Below are 12,417 nucleotides of genomic sequence, written 5' to 3'. Positions count from 1 at the left end.
ATTTATATAGCCCTTTATCACAAAAATGTCTCAAAGCGAAAAAAATTATATGAACTGGATTTATACGAGTTGCTGCTAAGCCTAATTTTAATTCCTGTAATTTTTGGTTTAAGTGAAAGATTAGTCATGTGGGTAGTGTTAAAATTCCAATATATATACTGTAAAGGGTTTCAGAAAGCTATTAAAGTTTTATTGGATTCATAACAAATATTCTTGGTTTCAATTTGCTTTAATAGAAATTACTTACACCAAATATTTGAGCCTTTAATGCGATGAATTTTGGTTCCAAATATCTGTCATCGGCCTCCTCTTAATGCTAATAATCGGTATCGGTCGGCCCTGAAAAACCCATATGGGTCGACCCTGCAGGAGATGTGCTTTGAGAAATAATCATTCTGCAAATCAATTTTGATGTGTGCGTTTGAATACATCACCTGGACTCTGCTCCTGTTCATTGCACAACTGACGTGAACTTCTTACATGCCAAAATAGTTTTTGAACAGCACATCAGGTCGTGTTGAATCACGCTTCTCACTGCTTTGAAGGATCAAGTCGGTGGCTTGCACAGGTACAGTGCCTTTGCGAAAGTTTTGGCCCTCCAAGGACTTTTTGACATATTGCCATATTTCAGGCTTCAAACTTTGAGATCAAAAAATATTTCCTAAGAATTACCAAAATTTGAGACACGATCGTAAGAAGAAACTATATTTATTTAACATTTAATATTGTGCTAACAAACTAAAGATTTAAAAATAGGCGTTGCTGAAATATTGCCCCTAACAACCTGATTTTGTTGTAAACACAGCCACAAGGCTTTTTGGTATGTCCTTATACGTTTTGCACATCTTAAAAAAAAAGAAATATATGCCCAGTCTTTCTTACATTACAACTCAAGTTCCTTAAGGTTTGATGGTACTCCTTTGTGCACAGCATGTTCCAGATCTTACCACAAATACTCTATAGCAGGGATCCGAAACCTTTCTGACCCAAAGAGCCTTAAAAGCAAAAATATTTTGATTTATTATTTTGAGAGTGCCACAAAAAGTCAACAAACCACCAAACCTACCCTTTAGAAAAAAAAGCTAATTGTTCAGCAGATTCTATTTCACTGAATGACATTTGATAACAAGCCGTGATTTTTTTTTGATTTTTTTGCTACTACAGAGATCACTAGGTTTTTGCAGTTAATGGGCACCAGAACCCCCAATATTCCCACTATATCGTAAATGGAGTATCTCCATACACCGGGGCCGATCTAAAAGCTTATAAAAGTCTAGTCTGGATGCCTACCATTGCTAGTAGATGTTGTGACGAAAGATGCACCCCCCATGCCAAATTTACTAAAACGACCTTTTATCTGAATTTAGGGGGGGTATAGTAGAACAGTAAAACATGGGGCATTTGCACCATGTATAGAAATCACTTTTGAGCATGTTGAAATTACGTTTTATCTTCCGGACATTCATCTCCCGTTTTATCTGTTGACAATTTTGGCAATTAATTTCAGCATAATGATGTAGTAGAGCACATAAGTTTTTAATACATGTTATATTTGGAAAATTACTGTTTTGAATCCCTGGTTAATCACAATAAAAGCAGCTCTTTTGCATAGTAAGAAATGGCAACGGTTAAACACAAAAGTAGCTAACTTTATTCCATTGAGTGTCTTTGGCGTGACTCGTACCTTTTTAACATAAAATTGCTCGAAAATACATCCAAAGTACAATGTAAAAAGTGTTCGCTGCAAATCCTAGAATACTTGAAGGCTGCCCCTGTTGTGCATGGCACACTACCAGTCCCTCCATTTGATGCAGATAAACATTGCCTTCTTCTGTCTTCTTTAAAAGGGATGCAATACATTTCCAAATAGGGGTTAGAACCGGTTAGCACAACCCACAGCACAGCAATTAATCACCATCATAAAAAGTGGTGGTTATATTCTTCTGTCATGGTTATAGATATTTGTTTCAACTAAAATCCTCATTTAAGTGCTGTCTGCTAGGGTGCTTCTTGATGTCTGTCACGGCTCTCATTTTGCCTGGGAAGGCATCACATACAAAGGGTCAATATGACTGTAAAAAATAATAAATGTAGATCAACAAATAATAATACACAACACATAATGGTTTCATTATACAAAAGCAGGGGTTCTCCTTTCAGTGTAAGAAAGCTATTTAGAGAGCGGCTGGCTAGCAGCGGGTGTCCTCAAAACGAGACAGATCTCCGCGATGCCTATAATAAGATCGCCCCGAACATAGCTGTTTTCCATGAGTGGTGGCTCCTGGTCATTAATTTCTTGGCTAATAGACCTGGCAAGATACAGGGTCCACAGCAGTGGCTTTGAAAAGTTGTTTGCCAAACCAGTAGGCTGAACCAGCAGCACTGCTTTTGCCTTCTCTTAGACGCTTCTGGAACCCGATAAAACTCCATGAAGCACCCGTTGGTGATCATGATTTTCTTGCCCTCTTCTGACTTTACCCAGAGTCTGATTTAATTGATGAATTTTCAATGTGACGACCCGCTAAAGGCTAGTGGTCGCGGTTGAGGTCCCAGTGCTTCCCAAATTTGTTTACAGAGGCAGCGCCTGCCCGCTGTTTGACTGACACCATGCACCAGGTTATCACAGTCACGAACACATGCGGTCACTCCCACCCATCACAGATTTCCCTCTAATACATTATCGCTTAACACAAAGCACGATACAATGATATTAATGACAACATAGACAAAATCAATTCATTTAAAAAGCCGCCAAGGAGTGGATCAGGGATAACTGATGTGCAAAATAGCAAAGGGTCTCTGTATCTATATATCTGATTTTTAAGGTCCAAGGGTGAGTGGAAAGTGTGGGAAAGGAATGCAATGCCTAATACCCTGGATTTAGTGTTGTTGTATGATCCCAAGTGTCTTTACCGGGCTATGGTTGGTGGCCTCGAGTGAGTGTGTTCTGTCCCTCCCACGAAGTTTCACTTATATGTATTTCAAAAACAATCAAAACGAGTTGTAATCTGAGATATTTTTTCCCGCAGCGCCGGTGAACTAAGAGTCGACGACTACAGGATGGTACGTGCCCTAGTTCCTTCCCTTTCACATTCCTGAAAAGAAAACATTTCTAAAAATGTGTTCCTTTGAACGGGGTTTGTACGGGTGCTTGAGAGCCTTGAAAATGCTTGAATTTGGTGTGAAGTGCCTGAAAATGTAGCCATCGCCATGGTTTTTGGCAGTTTGACTCTACAGACCATGCAATAAATGAAAAAAATGTTTAAAAAAAAAGTGTGTGTAAATGTCACCTATACCGGTGTCTGAAACTTGTGACAAAAAGTTAGCAGACACCAGGGCAGACAACTCTGAAAAGTTGCCTGCCCAGCCATAACGTTGCCTGCCCCAGTTTTCACAACTTGAAACACAATAAGACGACTAATTGCAAAAAACAAAAAACATTGTTGCAAAGTATTTAGGTTTGATAATCGGAATATATAACAGAACGACACTTTAAAATTAAGTTTATTATAAATCTACTTATAACCTTCATTGCATGTATATGACATTGCTGTTTCCATCTGCCATCAGTATGTACCTGTATTTCCTCATCTTCATTCTTGCAATGTTTGCGTTGCGTCGTCTGCTACAAGCCACGGGAACTCCTCTTTCCACGATGCTTTTAATGTACGTTTACGTTTTGTAGCGTCATAAATTATGTTAGCTTCTTTTGAATATTTCTTCTGGGGCTGACTTGATTCCTAACCACTTATCCATTTTTCTTGTGTTTTCTGTGCGTCTTCTTTGAAAAATGATATGCATATGAGCTTATAACGCTCGGGAAAATCCGGAAGCACGAAGTTATTCGATGCAGGCTTCTGATTGGCTGCCGAATATGCAAATTGCCTAACAAACCAAAATTTCCAAACCGAACGAAGATTTCGAAATCGGAATAAAGCAAATGTTTGATTTGAAAAAAAATATAATAAATAAAAACTAAAGAGTTTATTTTTATTTAATTTTTTTCAAAAAAGTTGTCAGCCACCAAGGGGGCGGAGACGTTGTGTAAGTTGTACGCCCGACGTAAAAGATGCACTCCCCGGGCGTCCGGGCTGACGTTATTTCAGACACTGCCTAGACGCCCGCTCTGGTGGCTTGTTATGACGTTGTCATGTAAAGCGTTACAACTCCCTGCTTTCTTTAGAAAACTGTCTCTTTTGGCTCAGCTAACTGAGAAGAGCCAACTGTTTTGGCTCCTAAACGGCTCCTCAGATTTTTTGGGGTGATATATCATCAATAATTATATAACATTCTGCACCAAATTATTTAGTTTTTCATATGTTCTGCAGGGAATTTCTGAAAAACACATGAAATATTTGTTAAAATATTCAAAATACAAAACAATTTTAGCTTTTAAAACACTGAACAATAACAAAATCCCCGAAATTGCCACAATTGAAACAATGTAATCATTTAAAAAAATATAATAACTCTTCAGTGCTATAAATAAATGATAAAATGAACTATTTACAATTCTATTTTAACCAATTTAGACACAGATCCTCTGAAAACATGCAAAAAAAATCTCAATTAAAATAAGTAAAACAAAAGGCAAAAGATCTGCTGTCTCTAAGATTGAAAGTTTGAATGGCCCCTGCTTTAGAGCAATCAATATCATTAAAATGAGTCTAAAATTGGCTCATTTTTCTGCTTTTCATACATACGGTACTTTTTTTTTTTTGTATTGCGTTTTGACCTTAATTATTACCCAGCACCTACAAGTCTGACGTAGCTGACCTGCAGAATTCATGTCGGTGTTTAGCAGCCCATTGACACAAAAACATCTTAGTTCATAAATAGCTCAAAATAGCACAAAGTATGTGCCAGCAGCAAGATAGCGACTTTTTCGTTATCAACGTCAACAACACAAAATATTCTTTTGATTGGCGCTGGATTCCTTCTTTCGAAGGGACTCGGAAAATTGAAAAAAATGGCCTTGAATGTGCTTGAAAAGTGCTTTCATTTGGTTTGGAAAAAGGTGTACAAACACCAAATGTTCTAAAAATGATTTCCTTTGAACCTAAGGAAGAGAGTTGCTGATTGGTGCTTGGCTTTAAAATTCAAATTTTTGTTTGTTTCCCCCTCTAGCTCTACTTTCAGGTACTGCATCAGAACATGACACTGAAGGACAAGCTGCAGGAAATGGAATTGCTGCTCAACCAGAATAAAGTGGACTTGGAAAGCCTCAGACAGGTTGGGCCCCTTTGAAGTCTGATACGGAGATTTTTTTGTTTGTTTTTCTAATCAACTCAGACAGTAAGAACTCAGAAATTCTCCAAAATTATATTAAAATTTGGGGATCATTGCAATTGTAAACTTTTTATGAGAATCACTTAGGTGTTTGGGGCTAATTAGCGCCACACAAAACTTCATATAGATCACCTGAAATGTATTTTTTGTTTTTCTTTTTTGTTTTTATTTCTTTTTTTGGTTGTTGTTGTTTTTTTTTTCATATTTATTTTATTTTCCCTTTTCATTGTATTCATTTTTTTCTTCCTTTACCCCCTTTGTTCTCTCCTTTTTGATATTTAGAATTTTTTGCTTGTTAGCTTCTTTTCTTTTTCCCCTTTTTTCCTTTCTTTTTTCTCTTTTTTTCTCTTTTTTTTGTACATAAATATTTTTGCTAAAGACCAGGCTCACTAACATTATGCCCAGAGATACTTCTGACACTTCTACTGTCTGTCATGTAAAAAATAAATGGGTTTCATCGCATATCCGTGGACTTTCTTGATATTTTGCTTTATTTTAATTATAAAATAAAATTTCTAATTTATAAAAAAAAATTCCTTTAGGCTATATTGTCATTTTATTCAACACTGTTGACCGTATAATTGCAACAGTCATTTTGTACTCGTTTGCGTAGAAAAGGCTATGTTTCTATTGGCTTGCCCATCAAAATGGTCATCAGAACTTTCATAATTATGTATATTATTGTTGTTTTTGAGATTCTTAAAAGGGACACACATGACGTCTTTGAGAGGAGTAATATATATGGGTCCAGCCGGGCTCTATATCATATCAGGAAAAGGATTACCTCATGAAACCCACAACTTGAACCACGTTTAAATTGTCTCAAAACGTGATGAGTTCAGTAATGGGCTTTTTTTAAATTTATTTATTCCAATAAAAGTTTCCAACTGTATAAATTCCTGAGATTTTTCACCTCCAATCTAGAAAGAAAAGCAGTTTGACAATTTGAAAATCTTTCTCTATGACAGAATCAAGATAACGGCACGGAGCGACCTGCCCTGTTGGAGCTCGAGCGATTTGTAAGTGGGCTCTTCTACAGTTTTAGCTTCTTTTTCTTCATTTTTAGGAAGGAGATCGAAAGAGAAAGTGTGAGAAGTCTTATCAGTTTGATGTTGTATTTCAGGAGAAGTTGGCCCTCCAAAGGAGAGCCGTGGAACTGGAAGACGAGTTGAAGGTTGTTACTGACTTCACAATCTTAAGCACTCGATAACAACATATACTTTTTGTATGAAGGAACAAAGCGAGATGTTTACGAGTCTGAAAAGACACGAGCTACTCTGGAGACAAGATTTCTTTTGAACACAAATCTTCCCTTAAAACTAAAGTAGCAACTCCCTTCCACTTAGCCAGCACCTCTTCTACAGTATCCTTTATAGAAAACAGCTCCTCTGGTCTGTCCTCCTTTTTGCTGTTTTTCTGCAACAGTAATATAACCTCCCTCGGAAATGATTGCAACGAAGCGCTGCAATCCTTCTGGGCCTTCGTGTTTGGCGCTCGCTGCTTTCTGATTGTACTCCTTGGCCTGGTCACTCACATGAACACCGCGTCCGTGTTTTTCTATTACAGTAGTATCTTTACTTACAAATTGTATTGATGCTGGGAGTAGCTTGGTAACCTGAAAGCGTCATAGCATGAAACGAATACATGTTGAAATTTCATATATAATATATATATATATATATATATATATATTCACATTTTTGACTCTTTCTGGGAGATTGATATAGAAGAGGGGATTCCCAGCCCCCTCGCTCAACCCAACTGATGTGTTGCTACATCTCGTTGGGAGTCATTAGGTGACTAAACCCTCCAATTCCAACCCCGTAGGCCAAGTGCCAGGCAGGGAGGCAATGGCTACCAATGTTGTAAGTCTTAGGTGTGACCCAGCTGAGGCTCGAACCAGCAACCTCTCAGTTTCAGGGCGGGCGCCCTACCCCCAAGGCCACCAAATTAGATTACCGCACAATAAACATGAAACAAGAGGTACATAATGTAAGAAAAAAATCAAAGAATAAAGAAAATTGATAAAAATATTATTTTTTTTACTGGTCCGCATCAGTTTCTTTTTTGCTTCTCGTTTCTTGAAAAACTGATCCACTGGCGTATGATTTTGTCGCCTGTTGACAATCCGTCGAAAATGCGCGAGGCAGATGTCATAATGAGCGATAGCCTGACCCGTCAAGATTTTTTCTGGGTGATTCCACAAATTCTGAGACTTCATGGAATTTTGCCAAAATGTCTTTAATATGGGCTGATGGAATGATGGCTTTGTCGTCCTCCTTGTCCCCTCTGCACTCTTCCTGCACAGCTTTGTGTGTTTTCATACCTTTCTATTATATCTTGCTTTGTTTCGATGGCCAGAAAAATTCCTCTCCTCTTCTTTTCTCCTCGTACACTTTTCTGTATGTCTTTTGTGGAGTCCATTGTGAATGATAGCTCTTCATGGTGGTACCATACAATATACTGGTTACAGAGTGGTGAGGGGAGACAAAGAGCATGCCAGGATTCCTGCATATGCACGGCAAAGGGCAGCGCGTACTGTACCTTAATTTCAATTTGTATCCTGAAACCTATTTGTAACTAGAGGCAATATTCTCCTGTTCAAGTACTTTACCTGAAACCTTCGTATGTAGAGACATTTGTGAGAATAGATTACCACTGTATTTCTTGCTTTGTTTCAATTGTCATCATTCTCCTTTTTTTCCCTCAGACACCTTACTGTTTCCTTTTTTCAGAACTCTTGGCTAAGGTAAAAAAAATCACAAAAAGTAGATGTATAAAGTGAGATTGAAGAGATGTAATCAAAACAAATTTTCTGTGGAATACAAGTACTTTACAGGTATAATCAAGGACGTCGAATCAGGTTCATCGGGTCGGAGGCGCATGTGCCAACTGACTTGGTGTTGAGCGGTCTCTAGTGGTAGCCTCTGTGACTGCTTGTGAACCGATTTATCCTTCATAAAGCTAGATCGTTTTTTGTTAAACAAGTGTATTTTTTGTGTGTGGAGGTGCTTGTATGAAGTGGTACCACTTAGGGTTGGGACGAGATGCTATGGTCACGATTCGATTGTATCGTGCTACTAAGGTGCTGGTTCGATTTGTATCACAATTCTCGATAATTGCGATTCGATATAATTGACGATTGCTATTTAAATTTCTTTCCTAAAAAAACAAGCAACATAAATCATATACTTGTGCGACAATAAACTATGAATGATGTTCAACCAATGCTCAGTTTGTGTCAGTCAGTCCGGAAGCTGACCTTTATTTCAACGGAGTCAATGAGAACATAACATCCTTTAATGATCCTATTTACAGTTAACACTGTAAGATGATAAAATAAAGTCTTTAAAATGAAAGAAAAATAGCACATGTGCAAGCTATCCAATTAAAATGAAGCTCCTTCAAATTCAACAAGCTTTTCCGCATATTTACGTACCGAATATGTTGTCAAAAAATCGATTCCAGGGAGAAATGTCGATTTGAAAAATTGCCTAAAAAAGAACCATTGTGTATACATGAATTGATTTATTATTATTATTGTACCACTCCTAGTATCAGCAATTTAAAGAAAAAAATTTTTTTTTCAAATGTGAAGCACTAAATGACTATTTGTTTTGCTTTAATGATATATTTCGATGATGACAGGTGAGGCACAATCTCACCTGCCTCCCCTGACTGCACGCCTAACACCAGTTTCTTTTCTGAAGGTTCTGGGAGACCTTAAGGCAGACAACCAGAGGCTCAAGGATGAGAACGCTGCCCTCATCCGCGTCATCAGCAAACTTTCGAGATGAAATCGACCGCAAAACAAAAAAAACCTTCACGTAATATGAACGGGTGGACTGGAGTCGCTACAACGTCAAACACAGCCAAGGGAGTGGAACCAGAATTCTGCCCCATTGCAGATTTACTGTCAAACGAGCAAAAGCGCAATTTTATGGACTGGTTGGGATTGTGGTTTATTGCTTTTAACTGTTAATATTTGAAGTGCTCCTTCTTTGTAAGAGTAAGACTTTGAACAAAGTAAAACTCAAAGCCATGCTAATGAATATTTTGGACCTCCAATATGGTTAAGAGGAAAAAATGTGCCAAATCCTGCTCAAATTGAATGTATGTCATTCCCTTTTGGACTGCAAATGTGTGCCATGTTTATCTCATTCTGTATTTGTTTGAATATGTAAATGATGTACATACAGTAACAACTGTGGCTTTGTCATTTAATGTTGCTATCTTTTAACTGGACTTTTTTAAATGCATAAAGGTTTTAGTAAAAAGCAGTTTTTGTGCAAGAACAGGGATGTCAAACTGAGTTTGGCTTTAGAGCCCAGAGCCAGACTTGCTGTTCTCGGGTGAGCCAGATCTGTAAAGTTTAGCTTACTGTAGTCTTTCAGTATTGTACTTTAGGCTACTAATGTAGGCTGAATGATAATCTATATGTAATCATGGATGAAAAGGGATCCAAGTATGACACTTTTATTCAAAAATAATTGAAATAATGTTTGGCTTTGAATGGATCATTTTAACAGTTGGGTAAAATACACTTTGACACTTGAACCAACTCATGATGCTATACAAAGAAGTTGAAGCTAGTCCTAATTGTCGTACTGGTTTTAAATAAATCAAAAATACATTTTAGCTCTGCGTGGAATACATCTTCTGTGCCACTCATCAGTAGGGTTTGGGTGGGTGCTGGAGCTCATCCCAGCTATACTAGGGCAGTGTATATGCTCAGCTGGTTCAGGGAACACAAAGACAGACCTAGGGACAATTAGGACTGGCTATTTAACCTGCATGTGTTTGGAACGTGGGAGGCGGAAAACCAAGTAAACTAAGCCCTTCATTGGGGGGTTGCAGTAGCTGGAATTGAACCCTGGACTTCCACACCGTGGGGTTGCATGCTACCACCTAACCGCTCTGCCGCCCCCCTTACCAGCTCAGTAGCCTAGATGGTAAGGCGCCCGCTTTGAGACTGGGAGGTTCGGGTTCGCGCCCCGGCCGAGTCATTCCTAAGACTTAAAAAGTGGTCGGCGGCGCCCTCTCTTGGCTGCGGCTGCATCGGGTCAGATGCAATCGACATTTCGTTCTGTGTACATTGTTACACAGAATGACAATACAAGGAAATTATTATTATTATTATTATTATCACATTACTAGGCTGGGCCTACTAGTATATCATTTACATCTCTCTAGTGGCCAGAGGGAGCATTTGTTTTGCAAGTATTTTAAAAATCCTAACTGATAGAAATGACCTACAGCAGACATCTCAAAAGTCTGGCCCAGGGGCTAGTTATGCTCCGTGATCAAATTTTCACTGGCTGCGGCCTAATCACAAAATTAAGATCTCGCCCACCGGTAATGTTGACCACATTATGAAAATTACACAAAAATAATTTCACCAGATGAAAGTAGCCCTTTTTAAATTTATTAAAGACTTCAAAGAATGCCAGGCTGAATAGTCGGCCTACAGTTTACCTAATCCGGCCTGCTTCTTGAAAAGTTTGGACACCCCTGACCTCGTACTATTTATGGTGGCCTGGATTGGATCATACGACATAGCGAGTCTGTTGTTTGATATTCCGGCTCAAGAACGTTAGACGGCCAGGTGTGCTGTTGCATATTCACTGCCATTGGAAAAGTAAATGTCAAATATTGTAATGCCATGCTGTTAACGGATTGTTAATGATTCTGATTTTCACCATCACCAACTCTGGTTGTCAATACAGCACAAATAAGCCCAAGTTGAGAAAAACCTTTTATTGACCAAGAACAATCACAAATGATATCATGTACAACCCCACCAGCATGCCAGTGATTTCATAGAAACTATACAATGTGAAGGAATGTATGGCGCAAGAATACATACGTGAGTACAAGTTCATTTTGGGTTAGCAGACACTTGTTTCAAAAAGCAGTCTTAATTGGAACTACTGTACTTTATCAAAACTTGTCACTGCATTAAAAAAGGCAAGTGGATGGTTCTGATGAGATCAGAACCAGATCGGGTTACTTGGGGGAGGCGGTAATGAGGACATTAAGGCAAAAAGCTAACAAAGCAAACAAGAAACCGTGATAGTTTTTGTGACATTAGCATTTTAAAGGCTTTAGGTTCTCGTGGTTTTTTTATTATTTTTTTATTCTGGAGGGTCGGAAACAATCTCATCTACAACAGGGCTACATGTTAGTTGATAGAGAAGTCAGTCCTCAACTTTCAGGCTACCGTGCAGCCGCTTTGCAACGGGCTAGCTTTCGAATCTCGCGTTTTATCAATTGTAAGGCAGATTTGGACTTATCTTGTGTGCCACAATCCTCATTTTCAAAAGGGATGTTTTATGTGCAGCAGCTTAAAAAGAAGGCAAGTCTTGGTCATATCAAAACAGCAAGCAAGCCGAAGGAAAGCGAGGTTGGATGTGGTGGGGGCGGGTGATTATCACTTATGTTGATACACTTTCACAACCAGTGTTAACTACTACATAAGGCGGCAAAACTCAAGTTGATTGTACACATGCTTTGACCATGTACTTCATTCGGGAAACTGTGAAAGGAACGAGGCGGGGGAAGTGCAGTTCTAGCAATTGAAGCTTAGCTCATTCACCGTCATAGTCCACATAGGCAGTCAATGAGTTAATGGCAAGGAAGTCGACAGTAATGGGACTAATGCGTTACAAAGGACCCCAATTATTTTTTTCCGTAACACGTAATTAATCAAATGTTGTAAATATCACAATATGATGGGGTACTCCACTACTTATCAAAAGCAGATTATGAACTAAAACAATACCAAACTGATCCTTTTTGCTCACATACGACCCTTAATCTGCCATTTTGAAAAAGGTGGGCGTTTATATCTACCTCCAAAGTACAACTAAATACAGTTATAGTGGCGCTGTCTCTAGCACAGGGTACACGCTCACCAGCTCGGTAGCCTAGATGGTAGGGCGCCCGCTCCGAGACTGGAAGATCACTGGTTCAAGCCTCGGCCGAGTCATATCTTACAACAATGGTACTCATTGCCTCCCTGCTTGGCGCTCGACATTAAGGGTTGGAATTGGGGGGTTTGGTCACCTGATGACTCCCAACACAGCAGTTGCGTCTAAAATGGCGGCGCCCTGTTTGGCTGCGGCTGCA

The 12,417-nt window shown here is 38.8% G+C and overlaps 1 protein-coding gene across 2 annotated transcripts in view; it reads left to right on the top strand.

The window, feature by feature from the left end:
• ppp1r12c (protein phosphatase 1, regulatory subunit 12C) overlaps nt 1-9,569 on the top strand; it is a 31,238-nt gene extending 21,669 nt beyond the window's left edge. For both annotated transcript variants that reach the window (XM_088342612.1, XM_088342611.1), the window contains exons 16-20: nt 3,030-3,063; nt 5,128-5,232; nt 6,258-6,308; nt 6,413-6,463; nt 9,000-9,569. In XM_088342612.1, the coding sequence (XP_088198738.1) occupies nt 3,030-3,063; nt 5,128-5,232; nt 6,258-6,308; nt 6,413-6,463; nt 9,000-9,086 (328 nt within the window). In that variant the 3' untranslated portion in view covers nt 9,087-9,569. The remainder of the gene's footprint in view (nt 1-3,029; nt 3,064-5,127; nt 5,233-6,257; nt 6,309-6,412; nt 6,464-8,999) is intronic.
• The last annotated feature ends 2,848 nt before the right edge of the window (nt 9,570-12,417 follow it).

Source organism: Urocampus carinirostris, chromosome 8 (assembly GCF_059441175.1).
Source record: "Urocampus carinirostris isolate Australia breed hairy pipefish chromosome 8, RoL_Ucar_1.0, whole genome shotgun sequence".
Lineage (NCBI taxonomy): Eukaryota > Metazoa > Chordata > Actinopteri > Syngnathiformes > Syngnathidae > Urocampus > Urocampus carinirostris.
This window is presented reverse-complemented; position numbering and strand designations above follow the sequence as displayed.